The 14755-nt window shown below is 41.3% G+C and overlaps 1 protein-coding gene across 2 annotated transcripts in view; it reads right to left on the bottom strand.

Annotated features, from left to right (window-relative positions):
• Positions 1–14755, bottom strand: part of sdk1a (sidekick cell adhesion molecule 1a) — a 505919-nt gene that overhangs the window by 320307 nt on the left and 170857 nt on the right. Inside the window, exons 2-4 of one of the 2 annotated variants that reach the window (XM_078417620.1) lie at positions 13284–13443; positions 9253–9359; positions 1500–1647 (exon numbers count right to left, since the gene is read on the bottom strand). In XM_078417620.1, coding sequence (XP_078273746.1) covers positions 1500–1647; positions 9253–9359; positions 13284–13443 — 415 coding nt within the window. The remainder of the gene's footprint in view (positions 1–1499; positions 1648–9252; positions 9360–13283; positions 13444–14755) is intronic. The other variant, XM_078417621.1, reaches the window with a different exon arrangement.

Genomic DNA, 14755 nt, shown 5'->3' with positions numbered 1-14755 from the left:
CAGGACCCACGTGGGGGGAGCGTCGATGCTCCCTGCTCAGATTGGTCACTGCTGCACCCTGATTTGGTCCTACCGCTCAACCTCATGTGGGGTCTATTGATTGGCTCCGACGTCCCGCTCGATGCCCGATTGGTCCGGCTCCCATGTGGGGGGAGCGCTGACGCCACCCGCTCTGATTGCACGCCGGCAAGTCCTGATTTGCTCCTGCTGTTCACTCCCACGTGGATTATTTTACATGGGATCTTTATTTCTTTGAGATTCATTTCATTTTTTTTAAATACAATTTATTTTAAAGAAAGTGGGCGGGGGGGGGGGGGGGGTGAGTGTGCTAGACCAATACAGGAGAGGCTTTGGGTCCACAACTCACTCTGGCTACAGCGCTGGCGTCACGGGGCCGAGGTGAGTGGCACCCTCTTCCCTTCCGTGTGTCCCCTCGCTCGCCCACAGCCCCGGGAGGCACTCCCCGCCCGGTCGCCCATTTTTGGAAAAGACCTCGGATCCATCTCGGCCTCTTTATTTTACAGAGCATATTTATTTCATTGAGATTTTTTTTAAAAGCAATTCATTTTAAAGAAGAAACGCGATTTTCCCAAGTCACAATAGAAACCCTTTGAGGAATGGGCCCAACGGGTCCACTTGGTCTACCTACAAATAAAATCATCATCTTGGCATTTGTTACCTCTGGACTTGATCATTCAATGGATTCCTGCCTGGCTTCCCTTGTACAAGTCGTCAATTTGATTTCATTCACTACTCTGCTGCTCAAGGCTGCCTGCACCACGTCCTCTTCACACATCAGCCTGTGCTGACTGATGAGCAAAGGCTGAGGCAATGTCTCCAATTTGAAATGGTCAGGAGTGTTCTCAAATCCATCCCTGCTCTCACTCTTCCCTCTCTTTCCGAGATGTATCCCTAATCACGATTTTTGATTATCTTCAAATTTAATTACTTCACCATTGGTACCCCAAGTGTAAAAATCCTCCTCAAATCTTTCCTCACCCACCTTTCTCTCTCTTAAGTAATTTATTAAATTCTTTGGTCATTTTCCGAACATACCTTCAACGTTCCTGTCATACCATGGGAAGGTTAGCTGCATATAGACAATGTCTAAGTAGAATCTGTCGAAAATATTGATGTTTCATTGCATTAAACTAAAATAAATATGAATATCTAATTGTAAAATATCCTTCTTAATTCTGTCCATACAGAAACAAATTTTGCAACAAGGAATGTTAGTTTACATGAATATTCATTATATGAATATAACATACAACACAGGCTGTTCTTATAGTTAAGAAATACTTATTTCTCTTTACAGAACTACACTTCTAGAGAAGCAACCGATCAATGATTCTAAACAGTATGTTGATTCCTGCACTTAAAAAATGCAACCTCAGCGTACAAAGCTCTGTGCCAAGTAACTTCTTAAAACGTATGATTTTACATCAGTATTAAGAAAATCTATCAATGTAAAATAATTCCCCAACAATGGCACTTACATTCTGTTGCTGGGGATAATCTTCTGGCCATCGCAAAACCACGTCATCTGCGGTTGTGGGTAACTACTGAGGTTCGGAGATTTTAGTACTGCTGCCTGACCCTGTGATATTGTAATACGTTGATCACCTCCTTCAAAGTTCCCCAGGTCTGCAGATACAAAATTAGAGACTGACTGATTAAATGTGAAAAGCTATCAAACATTGCAAAAAATAAAAATATTTAATTTCCTGACATGAAAAAGACATAAACTGATCATCAACTGAAATTTAGAAGATAAACGTAATATGTTATAAATAATAAATAGCCTTTCAAGAGGCAATCTAGACAAATATCATCTAATTTCTCTCTTCTGTTTTTTTGTTTTGCATTCCCAGATCAAAGTGGCTAACTGTTAAAGGTCTGAAGAAGGGTCCCTCCACAAATGTGCCTGACCCGCTGAGTTCTTCTAGCACTTTGTGTTTCGCTCAAGCTCCAACGTCTGCAGTCCCTTGGGTCTATAGCTGCTAAAAAGTATTTGGAGCAACTACTGCGTGATACCACTTCCTTGTTTGGAAATACCTGTGGATATAACCAACATCTTGTCTTGGAGTGAAACGTCTATCTATTGCGACACCGCTCCACAATTTAACTTTTTACAAGATGCATGTAGGGCTCAAAAAACAAAGATTTCAGTACCTGTATGTGGATTGTCCAACACTGAGTATGCACCAAACGTGAAGAGCACTGTATCTTTTTTTCACTGTGTTTTCCGCACTTGCTTGTTTAAAAATGTGTAGATTTGTTTTATTTAAACTCACAAATCCATAGAAAGTATTATCACGATGGTGGCAGTGAGAATTGGGAGGGGGAGCTGTTGTGGTTAATATTTGGACTAGAGAGTCTAGAAAATTAGCAACAATGATGGAGAGTAAAAGCATTTCAGCAGCAAACTCGTGACATCCCTAATATCTGTAGTGAGAAGACAGACTCAAATTTGAAACAAGTTTCCAGGGATTTACATTGAATAAAATCTGGGTAAGCTTAAAGGATTCTAAACTCAAAATTTATACAGATTTTAGAGTTAAATTTTTAGGTAGCAAAATGTATTTCAACAGTTTATGAAAACCTGCTTTTGAAACATGAAAGTGAACATAAGAAATAAAAGCAGTAGGTTCTATAGCCCCATATGCCTCTTTCACCATCGCATACAATCATTAGATCAATCTGGGGGTCGAGGACGGACCGGGTGCGATGGGCCACAATGCATAGGTCGGCAGATAATGGGGGTAAAAGCGTGCCCAATGTCGCCCTCATCCTGATAGCCACCTTCGTGTGTGGCTGCATCAGGCGGAGCGTAGAGCCAAGGCATGTGGGCACCAAGTGTCACTACCTGCTGAGGTTGTGACCACCTGTCCCTGATGTTGCGAAGGATGGGCCTGGCGCAGATGCCATGCAATGTGCCAGTCAGCTGGACATTGTCGCACCATCTGTCGTTCGTGGAAAGGTTCTTCCAGACCAACACCTTTGACCATAGGTCCATCGGGCAGTGGTTAGTACGGAACGTCCTGCAGGCACTACAGGGAAATGGCTCCATGGATCTTGTGGCGTGGTTCCCAGAGCAGACTGCCCAGCTTGTCTGGAGAAATGCCTCATCGCCAGACCTCACCAACAAGCACCAAGACCTGGCTTGGCTGACAATGAGGGGAGCCCTCCCAGTCAGATCCTTCCTGCACCGTCCGAACCTCAGTACCAACGCACACTGCCCTCGAAACAGCTGCTATGGAGAGGAGACAGTTGTCCACCTCTTCGCAGAGTGTGGATTTGCAAAGAGAGTCTGGAGAGGTTTGCAAGGCTCCCTGTCACGATTTATTCCTAACAGCTCACAGAGGACTCTGTGATTTACGAACTGTTCCCAGGGACGCATTCAGAGACTGACATCGAGTGCTGCTGGAAGGTCATCAACTCGGTGAAAGACATCCTTTGGTCTGCCCAAGCTTTGTTGACCTCCCAGCGGAGCAAGCTGTCCGTCGGGGAATGTTGGAGTACATGCTGAAGGATGCACTGAAACTCGGTGCAGCCAACGCCAAGGCTCTGTGGGGGAGGGCCACAGTCTAGGGTCCTTCCGCTGCTGGACATGGGGGGGCAGGGTGTGGTGGAGATGCCCTTCAAAATAAGGGAAGGGAATCCATGCCAGTGGGCCACATGAGTGGCAAGTGTGGGGGGTAATTTTGTGCAATTGGTGTATTGAATATATGTATTGAATGTATGTATAGCCTCCAAGAATGTCGGATGGAGTTTTGGAAGAAACATGTTTTGTATATATTTATTTCTTGAATAAAGTATTTTTTGTTAATAAAAGTACCTCAGAGCCACTTTCCTGTACGGCCTTTGATTGCTTTAAAATCAAAACCATCCAGAATTCCCTGTCTTGAAAGCTCTCTACAACTGTGGTCCACAGCCCACTTGGATAGCGGATACTAAAGATTCACGACCCACTGGGTGAAGACATCTCTTTTCATATTAGTATAAGAAAATAACTGCAGATGCTGGTACAAATCGAAGGTATTTATTCACTCAGCAGGTCGGTCAGCATCTCGGGAGAGAAGGAATGGGTGACGTTTCGAGTCGAGACCCTTCTTCTGAAGAATGCTGAGATGCTGCCCGACCTGCTGAGTTACTCCAGCACTTTGTGAATAAAAATCTTTTCATATTAGTCCTGAATGGCCGATGCCCTTTTTTGAATCTGTGGCCCCCTGATTCCAGATACACAAGCCGAGGGAAACATCAACCTCCATTTATAATAATAATAATAATAATGCATTACATTTATATAGCGCTTTTCATATACTCAAAGACGCTTTACAGGGATTTAGAGAACATAGGGAAGTGAATAAATAGATAAATAAGTAAACAAACAGAGAAAGGAGACAGAAGGTGAGGTGACCTTCAGTGGTTGAAGGCAGTACTGAACAGGTGAGACTTCAGTGATGTTTTGAATGTGGTGAGTGTGGAGGAGTCTCTGACGGTTTGGGGTAGTGAGTTCCATAGGGTGGGAGCAGCGATGGAGAAAGCCCTGTCCCCCCAGGATCTGAGTTTGGTCCGGATGTGGGGGGATAGGAGATTGGCAGCAGCAGAGCGGAGGGTGCAGGTGGGAGTGTGCCTGTGGAGGAGGTCGGTCAGGTAGGATGGGGCCAGGTTATGGAGGGCTTTGTAGGTCATGAGGAGGATTTTGTACTGGATTCTCTGGGGGATGGGGAGCCAGTGGAGTTTGTAAAGGACGGGGGTTATGCTGTTATTACCCGTAAAACGTCTGTTCTGTACAGAGATAATAGTCATTTAAACGTCATAAAAGTCTGTAAGATTGTAACAAATGCATTGGAACAAAACTATCAACAACATATCTTGTAGCTGGGACAGACCGTTCTAAACTGTTATTTTACTGTAGCAATTTCCCTCTGCACCTGTTATTGGATATAGAAGCAGACACAGGCTTTCGAAAACAGTAACATATTGTCTGCTCCTGAATATATTAAGAAAAATTAGAAATTCTGCCAGTGTTCTGTTCTGTATTTAGCAATTTGTGAATTTTTTTCTGTTGTCTTTGCTATAATTTCTTGCACTTTTTGTTTCCTTTTCCAATATTCAGCCCTGTTATAGATATCAATTATAACTTTGTTACATGTTTGGTATCATGCTTAAAGCTTTGAAAACTAGCATTTTTCCAAGTATTACACTGTTAGTTCAGCCTATTCCTTATAGATAACTGCTCAGTCTACTTTTCAGCAGGAGACACTCCGAGATCCAGAAATAAGGAAACACATGTGGTTAGAGAAACAGAGTTAACTTTTTAAGACTGGAGACAAGAAAATGCAGATGCTGGAATCTTGAACAAAAAGATAAGTGCTGGAGGACTCAGCGGGTCAGGCACCAACTTTGGACGGAGTGGATAGATGTCTTTTTGAATCAGTGCCCCTCTACAGACTGATGGAGGGGGCTGGGGGAGAAAGCTGGAAAAGAGAGGTAGGATGGGGCAAAGCGTCACAAGTGATAGGTGGACACAAATGAGGGGGAGGTATTTAATAGGTAGATACAGGTAGTATAAATTATAAATATATAGATAGGAAGAGTAAGTGACAGAGACTAGAGGCTAGACCCAAAAGGCTGGAGTAACTCAGCGGGTCAGACCATAATGCTTTTCTCTAGAGATGCTGCCTAATCCGTCGAGTTATTCCAGCTTTTTGTGTCTTTTCATGTAGCTTTTTCTATATGGTGAAACCAAAATAAATAAAAAATACCCTTTAATAATATCTGACAATGTGCACTTTAACCACATGTGATTTTTTCTATTACAAATCTCAAATTGTGGAGTACAGAGGCAAATAAATAAATGATGGGTCTTTGTCCCAAACATTATGGAGGGCTCTGTATTATGGAAAGGTATTATGGCACGGTTTCACTACAAAGGGTTCAGTTTGCAATTATTCAAAATGGCATGTGATTACAAATACCTTCTTTTTTCCCCCAGTGTGAATGATGATAAAAATGATTTTCCAAAGAAAGGATTCAGTCATGGCAAACAAATGAAAATGTTAACATTATATAGATGGATTACATTCTAAGCAAAGCCCACAACAGAAGAAATTTGATACCAGCAGTCAATAGTAATTAGGTCCATTCAAGCAATAACCTGGATAACTCTGCTTTCTTTCTGAAATAAGACTTGGTTATGTATCTTAAATATGCAATGGCTGTAAGGAAGCAAGGCATTCCTGAAATTTGAAATTAACTTAAAGGAATCAGATCAGTTAACAAGATAAATTAGCAGCCTACAAGTCTGACTTACAAAGCAAGAAAGAGATCAGACTTAACAGCTCAATACCCAAATGTAATGAAGTACATTACTGAATCGAACAGATTGCAACTTATTTAGAGTAACTTTCAATGCTTTGAAATGAAGTAACATTGAGTGAAAACTAACAAAAACCTGCAATTTCACCTCATATTTTCATGGGTTCTAAATCAATCAGAAGTCACTGGTCCAAACTGCTTCATATATCTATAATGACCTGGGTGACTTCACATCCCATCACATGGTAGAGAAGCTGTGTGATGTGGAGCTGACAGACTGAAGCCAGGCTGATGCCAGATACTCTTAACTCAAGCAGATAAATCACCAGAATTATCTCCAAAAGAGTCCAATTAAAGCAGTCTCAGTCAGGGATTATGAAGTTCAATAAAGCACTGTGTAGATCCAACACATAATGCTACATAAGGATGCAATCAAGATCTGATTTCACTCTGCACCAAATCTTATTTCATCTTTACCATCTGGCAAGGATAAAAATCTCAGGAAAAGTAATTTCCCTGCATCTCTTCCACTGCTTCTGCTGACTACAGAACAGAATACTGTAGGCTGAGGAAAGAGTCTTCTGTGTGATCACCAGTATCAAGAGGACAAATAAGTGAAAGGTGATGGAGACAAATATTTTCCAAAAATAGAAAAAGCAGTGAACTGAAATATTTTCAGCAAATGTCTCAACAAAAATGTGAATATACCAGAGAAAAGCATTCAAAGAGAAAGATTTAGTTTGGTTTATTTCATACTTTAAATTAAATAGAGTGAACGCTTCTTGAGAGATGAAGGTAAAGTACTGTATTAAAGGGTCATTCAGACTTTAAACAGAGTTGTTAAGTCAGGCAACGAGCAAAATGAAATATTTCTCACAACATAGTGCAATATGAACTGTTTGGCATAGCCATATGTGATTAAGTGAGAATCTAGAAATGGATATTTTTGATTGGTAAACAAAAATGAAAAAAAGACAATGATGCCCAGCTGTAGACACAAGGAACTGCAGAAACTGGTCACAAAAAGGGATACAAAGTGCTGGAGGGACTCAGCAGGTCTGGCAGCTTATCTGATGAACGTCGATAGGTAACGTTTCAGGTCAGAACACATTTGCAGAATAATTGTAGTCAGGGGGAAAAAGCTGTAAGAGAGGTGGGGGCAGGACAAGCTTGGCAAGTGATAAGTGGATACAGATGAGGAGGAAGGGTTTACTGGAAAATGGATAGACAAAGATTAGTGATGGGAAGAAGCCAAAAAGGTTGTAAAAAAAAGACATTCAGCTCGTGATCTCAATATATTTATACATCATAATAAAAATTCAGATGCTGAAATATGAAGTGAACAAGAAAATGTCAGTAACATTCAGCAGCTCAAACAGCATGGGACAGGTGGAAAAAAGATAGCGAAGACCCCAGGCCGAACATCCCATCATGAACTGTAACCATGCTGCCCAACAAGCTGACCATCCCCAGCATTTTTTGCTAATACACCAGAACAGATCAGTTGTGACAGAAACTGGAAAGGCTGGTTATCTGAAGACGTTGAATTTAATGTTGAGCCTCAAAATTGGATTTTGCTGGAATGGTGCAAAAGGCTGAGGATACAAGTCAGGATGAGAGCTCCAATGATTGACATGTGCACATTAATGGTTTTGTTCTTAAAACGTTAATGCTACTTTAATGGGTTTTTAAAAAATCACTGTGCATATTTTACTTCTTTTGTTAGTTTATTAATTACCTGTTTAGACTACATATAAGTGGAGGTGTTGAACAAGAACCACTGAAACAGCAGTCACATTTTATGAAGAGGTGATTCTAGCAGTTTCATCTTTGTTCACTCATCATCCATCCCCAAGTTCCCCATTTCCCTTTAATCCCCTCTTTTCCCTCTGCCTATTCTCTTCCACCAATATCCCACCTTCCAGTTTTACATTTTGCTCCTCTTCTTTCCTTATCTGACATCCTTTTGTCTTCTTTTCACCTCTTGTGTTTGACATGAAATCCACAGATTTGCCAACCTCGTCTGGAGAGTGTCCCAGGAATGAGTAGGTTAACTTATGTTGAGCGTTTGACAGCACTGGGCCTGCACTCACTGGAGTTTAGAAGAATGAGGGGGGGTCTCATTGAAACATACCAAATAGTGAAAGGCTGGGATAGAGTGGATGTGGAGAGGATGTTTCCACTAGTGGGAGAGTCTTAGACTAGAGGTCATAGCCTCAGAATTAAAGAACGTTCCTTTACGAAGGAGATGAGAAGGAATTTCTTTAGTCAGATGGTGGTGAATCTTTGGAATGGGTGTCAGGGGTTATGGGGAGAAGGCAGGAGAATGGGGTTAGAAGGGAGAGATAGATCAGCCATGATTGAATGGCGGAGTAGACTTGATGGGCCGAATGGCCTGGTTCTGTTCCTATTACTATGACCTACACCCCCACCCCCTCACCTATATACACCTATAACTTGTCTGTCTCTTCATCGTGCTGCCTGATCCACTGAGTTCCTCCAGTACTTTGTGTTTTGCTCAAGATTCCAGAATCTGCAGTTTCCTGTGTCTCCAAGTCGTATCAGTTGGTTCACAACTATAGGTGATGCAAGGACAAACTAACCTGACCAAAATATCATTTTTAGTTCTGACTTCACTCCCATTAATTGAGGTGCAAGATTTTGGACAAATAAATCAATGAACAGCCTTTGGTAATATGCAATATAGGTCATTGAATCTTGTTCACTTTTCTTAATTTCTTATGTTACCAGTGAATCAATACTTAATTGTATTGGCAGTTCCAAGAATTAGATCACACTATGTCAGAAGGTAGTATCTTCTTTGGTACTTTTAGATGATATCACTCAGAATATAGAGATACAAGGAACATTTCAAATATACAGTTAATAATAGAGCACCTTGATGAACATATGACATGCACTTACATGCTACATGTACTTGTGTCTTCCTCTGCAAAAGTGCTCCACGTCTGTTCCTGACCACACACTGGTAAAACCCAGTGTCTGAACGCTGGAGCGATGGGATTACATATCTTAGAAAAAAAGAAATGTTCAGTTTACTGCTCAGAATAAACCTGGACAGAATTCAACCATTAAGTTCTGTTTCACCATGCATGGTATGACTAGCATAACCTATCAATTGGCAAAGTGAAGTCATTTTATCAGATTGCATCACAGCTTGATTTGGGAACAGCTCTGTCCAAGATCGCAAGAAATTGCAGAGAGTTGTAGATGTAACCAGTCTTTCACACTGTTCAGCCTCTGCACCATTGATTCCAAATACACTTCATGCTGTCTTGGGAATGCAGCCAAGATAATCAAGGACTACGGTCATTCCCTTTTCTCCCCTCATACCACCAAATTTAGGAACAATTTATTCTCTGTTATCAGACTACTGAACCGTCCTTCCATAAGCTAGGGTGTAGATATGACCTTCTAACTGACCTCATGACAAACGTTGGACTCTGTCACTGTAACGTCACAACGCTGTAAAACCATATTCTGTATTCTCAGATTTTTCTCTTTATACTACCTGTTGTCCTTGTGTGTGGCTTGATTGTACTCAAGCATAATATAATTTGATTTGACCGAATAGCACAAAAACAAAAGTTTTTCACTGTTTTGCATATATTTGAAATTAATAAACCGATACAAATACTCTGACATAGGTAAGTGAGATAAGAACCTGCAAAAGGGAATTTAGGAAATTAGCAGCAATGTTGAAAGCCAAGACCTCTAAGGTAGTAATCTTAGGATATAGGAAGTAATGAGTTTAGTAACAGGAAAATATAACAGGTGGATGCATGACCAAGGAGCTGGTGCAGAGCTTCGGATAACTGGAACCTTTACTGGGGCAGAGGTCACCAATACAAGGATGCACCGAACTAGTGGAGGACCGCCATCCTCGTAAAGAGGTTTGCCACTGCTTCTCAGGATAGTTTGAACTAGCGATGCAGGGGTTGGGATCCAATATGACAACGTAAAATGAGGGAAGAGAGATGCGTGTGTAGAAAATAGAGCACACAGGTCTCCTGGGCAGTGCGGTGAGGGAGCATCTGAAGCTGGTATGCTTAACTGTGTTTACATTAATGCACTGAGCCTTACAGGTAAGAGATGGGTTGAAAGTGTGGATAATGATATCGTGGCAATCATGGAAACATGACTGAGTGAAGGACAGGAATGGCAGCTCAATGTTGTTGGGGATAGTAGTTTCAGGTGTGACAGGGCGAGAGTTCCTGAAGGATAGTGTGTTGCACTGTTGATCAGGGAGAAGATTATCACCGTATGTCATGGGAGGATCAGTAAATGAACCATATGATTAGAACTTAAACATAAGAAACGCGATCACTTTGATGGAATTATATTATAATCGTCCAAATAGTCAGAAGGATTACAAACAACAAATATGTGAACATATAGCAATAGGATGTAAAAGCATTACGGTTGTAGTCGTAGGTGATTTTAACTTTATTAACTGGGATGCGTTAGGGGCCTAGAGAGAGTGAAATTTGTTAAATGCAACCAGGAAGGGTTTTTTTTTCAGTATGTAGACAGTCCAACTTGTGAGGGAGCTATACGATCTTATCAGAGAAAATGAGAATGGGCAAGAGCTGGAAAGTCTGTGATAGAACACTTTGTAAAGAGGGGAGCCTAAAACTAGATGGTCTAGGTTTTAGGGTGAGAGAGGTATTAGGTTTTAGAGTGAGAAAGGTATTGGGCTTTAGGGTGAGAGAGGAAATATTTAAAGGAGATCTGAGGGGGCAGGTTTTTCACACAATGGTGGAAGGTTTATGGAACTATGTTGGATATGGTGGAGACAAGTTAAATCTCAGCATTGAAGATGCATTTAGACCAGAACATGGATGGGAAAGGAATGAGAGGTACAGACCCAAGTCTGGGAAATAGGTTTAGCATTGATTGATATATCGGTTGGTATGGAAGCGTTGGGCCAAAGGGCCCGTTTTCATGCTTCATGATTATATGACTTTACTAACTTTTGTAACACAAAGAGGTCCACTTCACACATGAAACAAATTTAGTTCCATTAACATTGAGTCTAAAGATTCTCAAATGCATTTTAATATGTTGACAGACTGTTTTGAACATGTATGAATGTGAGTGAATGGCTTTAACTTAGCTTGCCTCCAATCATTTCAAAATCCTATTATACTAAACACGAGGTAGGATAAATTGACCATTCTTCAAGACTGTTTGCACCAGCTGTTATAACAGGTTGGAAAATGGAATTCACACGTCAGCAAAAGACAGCAGACCAAACAAGACGAAGGTCTTCTAATAGTTGCAATAGACTCTTGAGACCACATGCCAGGTCAATATAACAAGCTGAAACAGTAAATGCTGGCGATTGAAAAAAGAGTATTCAGTGTAGTTTTGTTATCTATGCCATTGGGAACATGTTGATGAAATATAGTGTTCATGACACAAATTTACTGGGATGCTGCCTATGAGATAATGTAAAGATTTGTAAAATAGTATGTCTTTCATTTGAACAAAGGAGATTACTGAGGTATAGTGGTATTTAAAATGCTGAAATGCTTGTGTCGATTAGAAAGAAGCAGATTATTCCAGTGGTTTAGTGAACAAGAAGCAGAGAACATAGATATTAGTCCAAGGATTGACGAATAGTCGCTGAGAGATGCACTCATGACTGCCAACAAATTGTATTTCTTGCTGCAAAACACAACGTGCCAGGGAAACTCAGTGGGTCAGACGACATCTATGGCGGGAATGGACAGATGGTGTTTCGGAATGAGTGCTGTCTTCAGAATGCGAGTCAAATTTTTGAGTCCGACGAAGGGTCCTGACACAAAGTCAGCTGTCCAGTCCCTCCACAGATGCTGCCTAACCCGCTGAGTTCCTCCTCAGCACTTTATATTTTGCTCAAGATTCCAGCATCTGCAGTTCCTTGTGTCTCCTTATTACTTGTTGCTTTTTGGGTTCAGTTAGAATGACTTGGAACAAAAAGCCACAAAAATTTGACTGCCACACTCGCACCAAACACAGTGGTGCTGTGGTAGAGCTGCTGCCTCACAGCGTCAGAGACCCGGGTTAGATTCTAACTATGGATGCTGTCTGTCCAGAGTTTGTACATTCTCCCTGTGACCGCATGGGTTTTCTCCGAGTTCATCCCGCATTCCAAAGAAGTGGAAGTTTGTAGGATAATTGGCTCCTGTAAATTGTCCCTAATGTGCAATGAAAAATTGGGATAACATAGAACTAATGTACACATGATCGGTGGTCGGCATGGACTCAGTGGGCCAAGTGCCTGTTTCCACGCTGTATCTCTAAAACTAAAATCACTACCTGCTTTATTCGACATCAGTTTATTTCTAGCTCAAGAGGTGCGAATAAGTATAAAAACAAACTTTTAAGAAATATACTGGCCAAATCTCTTTTATGCAGATGAAATTATGGAATGCATCTTATGTTCATCAGTTGTTATAAAATTATTTTTACCAAGTATTGTGTTCTGGAATTAAAATGGCTTCAAGAGAACATTTCTATTCTTAGAAGATTAAATCAAAGCAACCTTTTGAGGCTGCCACCAACATATTATACTTGAGCCAGGAAAGATATTCCTGAGCACTGCTGGTATTTGGTCAATTAGTCTGGCGTGAGAGGAAGGCTAGGATTCTTTCCGTTTTGTCTGTCACATCCGTGAATGACAATGCCCCAACAGACAGGGTATTGATCAAAGACCCTCAGATGGGCAAGCCACACTAGTGAAGTTCACTCTCAACTTATCATCCCGGCTACAAAATTATTCTAATTATTTTGTGCCAAAGTACATCATAAAAATAGTTTTTGCACCAAATTCTAACCAATAATAAAGCTATCCAATAAACAAGTATAAATATAATTATCAGACATTGTTTAAACATCACATAATCGATGTATTGATTATTTTAGTTACAGCACACTGTTCCTTTCATTACCTGTATTCCCTTGAAAATGCTGTGACAGCTGTATCATTACGGAACCACTGAAACTCAAGTGGCCAACTTCCCTCTGCTAGGCAAGTTAAGACCAGACGATTTCCCTCCAGGTGAACTTGAGGTGGCCCTGGTTCCGTCTTAAAATATGGTGGAATATCCTCTGAAAGAGAGAATGGACATACAATAAACGTGTACAGCTGCAGAAACAAACATGATTTTTTAAATACAAACATGTTGCATCCACTGCAGTTCAACTGCTCCAGCAGAACCCATTTTAGTAGATTTAATAACACTCTTAATAACACAATAAAACTGCAAGCAAGTTTAAACAGATATTTATCTCACCTGACTATTAAGTTATTATACATACATGGTGATAAGACTGATGAATGTACCTCATTCTATGAGGTAGACTGTTGCGCTCCGAAGAGTGCATGACAAAGCTACTGTTCTCACAATCTTATTTTGTTTCAGTCACAGTTGTGTAAATTACTTCCCACAAGTTCTATTCTCCACCTACCCCTTCTTCCTGAACTCCTTGTTGCAAAATATTGCAGTCCTTGCTCCAGCCTTCACCAATGATAACAGGAATATTTACTGCAGTAGCATTGAGGGAAAGCAAACAAAAATGCAGGATGTACAAAATTCATAGGCAGAGAATATTACAGATGTACCTGAGGAACACAAAAGCCTTGCCCGAAGGCTCACCGGTCAGTGGGATCGGGAACCCGCCCGAAGGCTTGCAGATGGTGTAACTGGGAGGGTGTTGGAGAAGTCGGACGTGAAGAGCGAGGGTGAATCGGGATAATGCCTCCATTGCCTTCAGGTAGGCTGCAGGAGGCGCCCCTGGGATGCAAAGATGGCCGGGTGAGGAGAGGAGAGGGACGTCAGTTTGCCGGATCTACTCCAGTACATCGAGTGCACTGGCTGACCGGACTTTGAACTTTGAATAATGGCGCCATAAAATGGTGGCGCCGACATGTGTAATATATGCAAAATGAATTTCACTGTGCAGTTGCACATGTGGCAAATAAAGCACTATTGAACTATTGCACTAAATGCATAAAAATTGGGCTAGATCATGCTTGATCCCCGGTCTTCGGCCCACACACCCACCCCTGCTATTGCTACTCCCACACTAGCATTTTTAAGGCCTCTGATAATATTAAGCTTCAGGCCTTGCTGCATGGCTATCCCAAGAGAGCCCACTAGGTCTCTGACTGAAGAACCTGAGGCTCTGTATCCCAGGCCAACCGGGTTCCCTGTGGACAGCCAATGTTGTCAAAGGTCCTTTTAATTATTTCTAACTGACAATCAGATATTTGAAAACAATTTACAGAACTTTAAAAATAAAACACAATAAAATATGTTTAAGACATTAAACAGGGTCAGGTGAGAAGTGTATCCGGATCTTTAATTCAGCACATCTGAGCTCTGCCCTTGGAACTCTGAGTTGAATGAATCAGTGGAGG

This window comes from Rhinoraja longicauda, chromosome 21 (assembly GCF_053455715.1).
Source record: "Rhinoraja longicauda isolate Sanriku21f chromosome 21, sRhiLon1.1, whole genome shotgun sequence".
NCBI lineage: Eukaryota > Metazoa > Chordata > Chondrichthyes > Rajiformes > Arhynchobatidae > Rhinoraja > Rhinoraja longicauda.
Note: the sequence above shows the minus strand (reverse complement) of the source record. Positions and strands in the feature narration are given on the sequence as shown.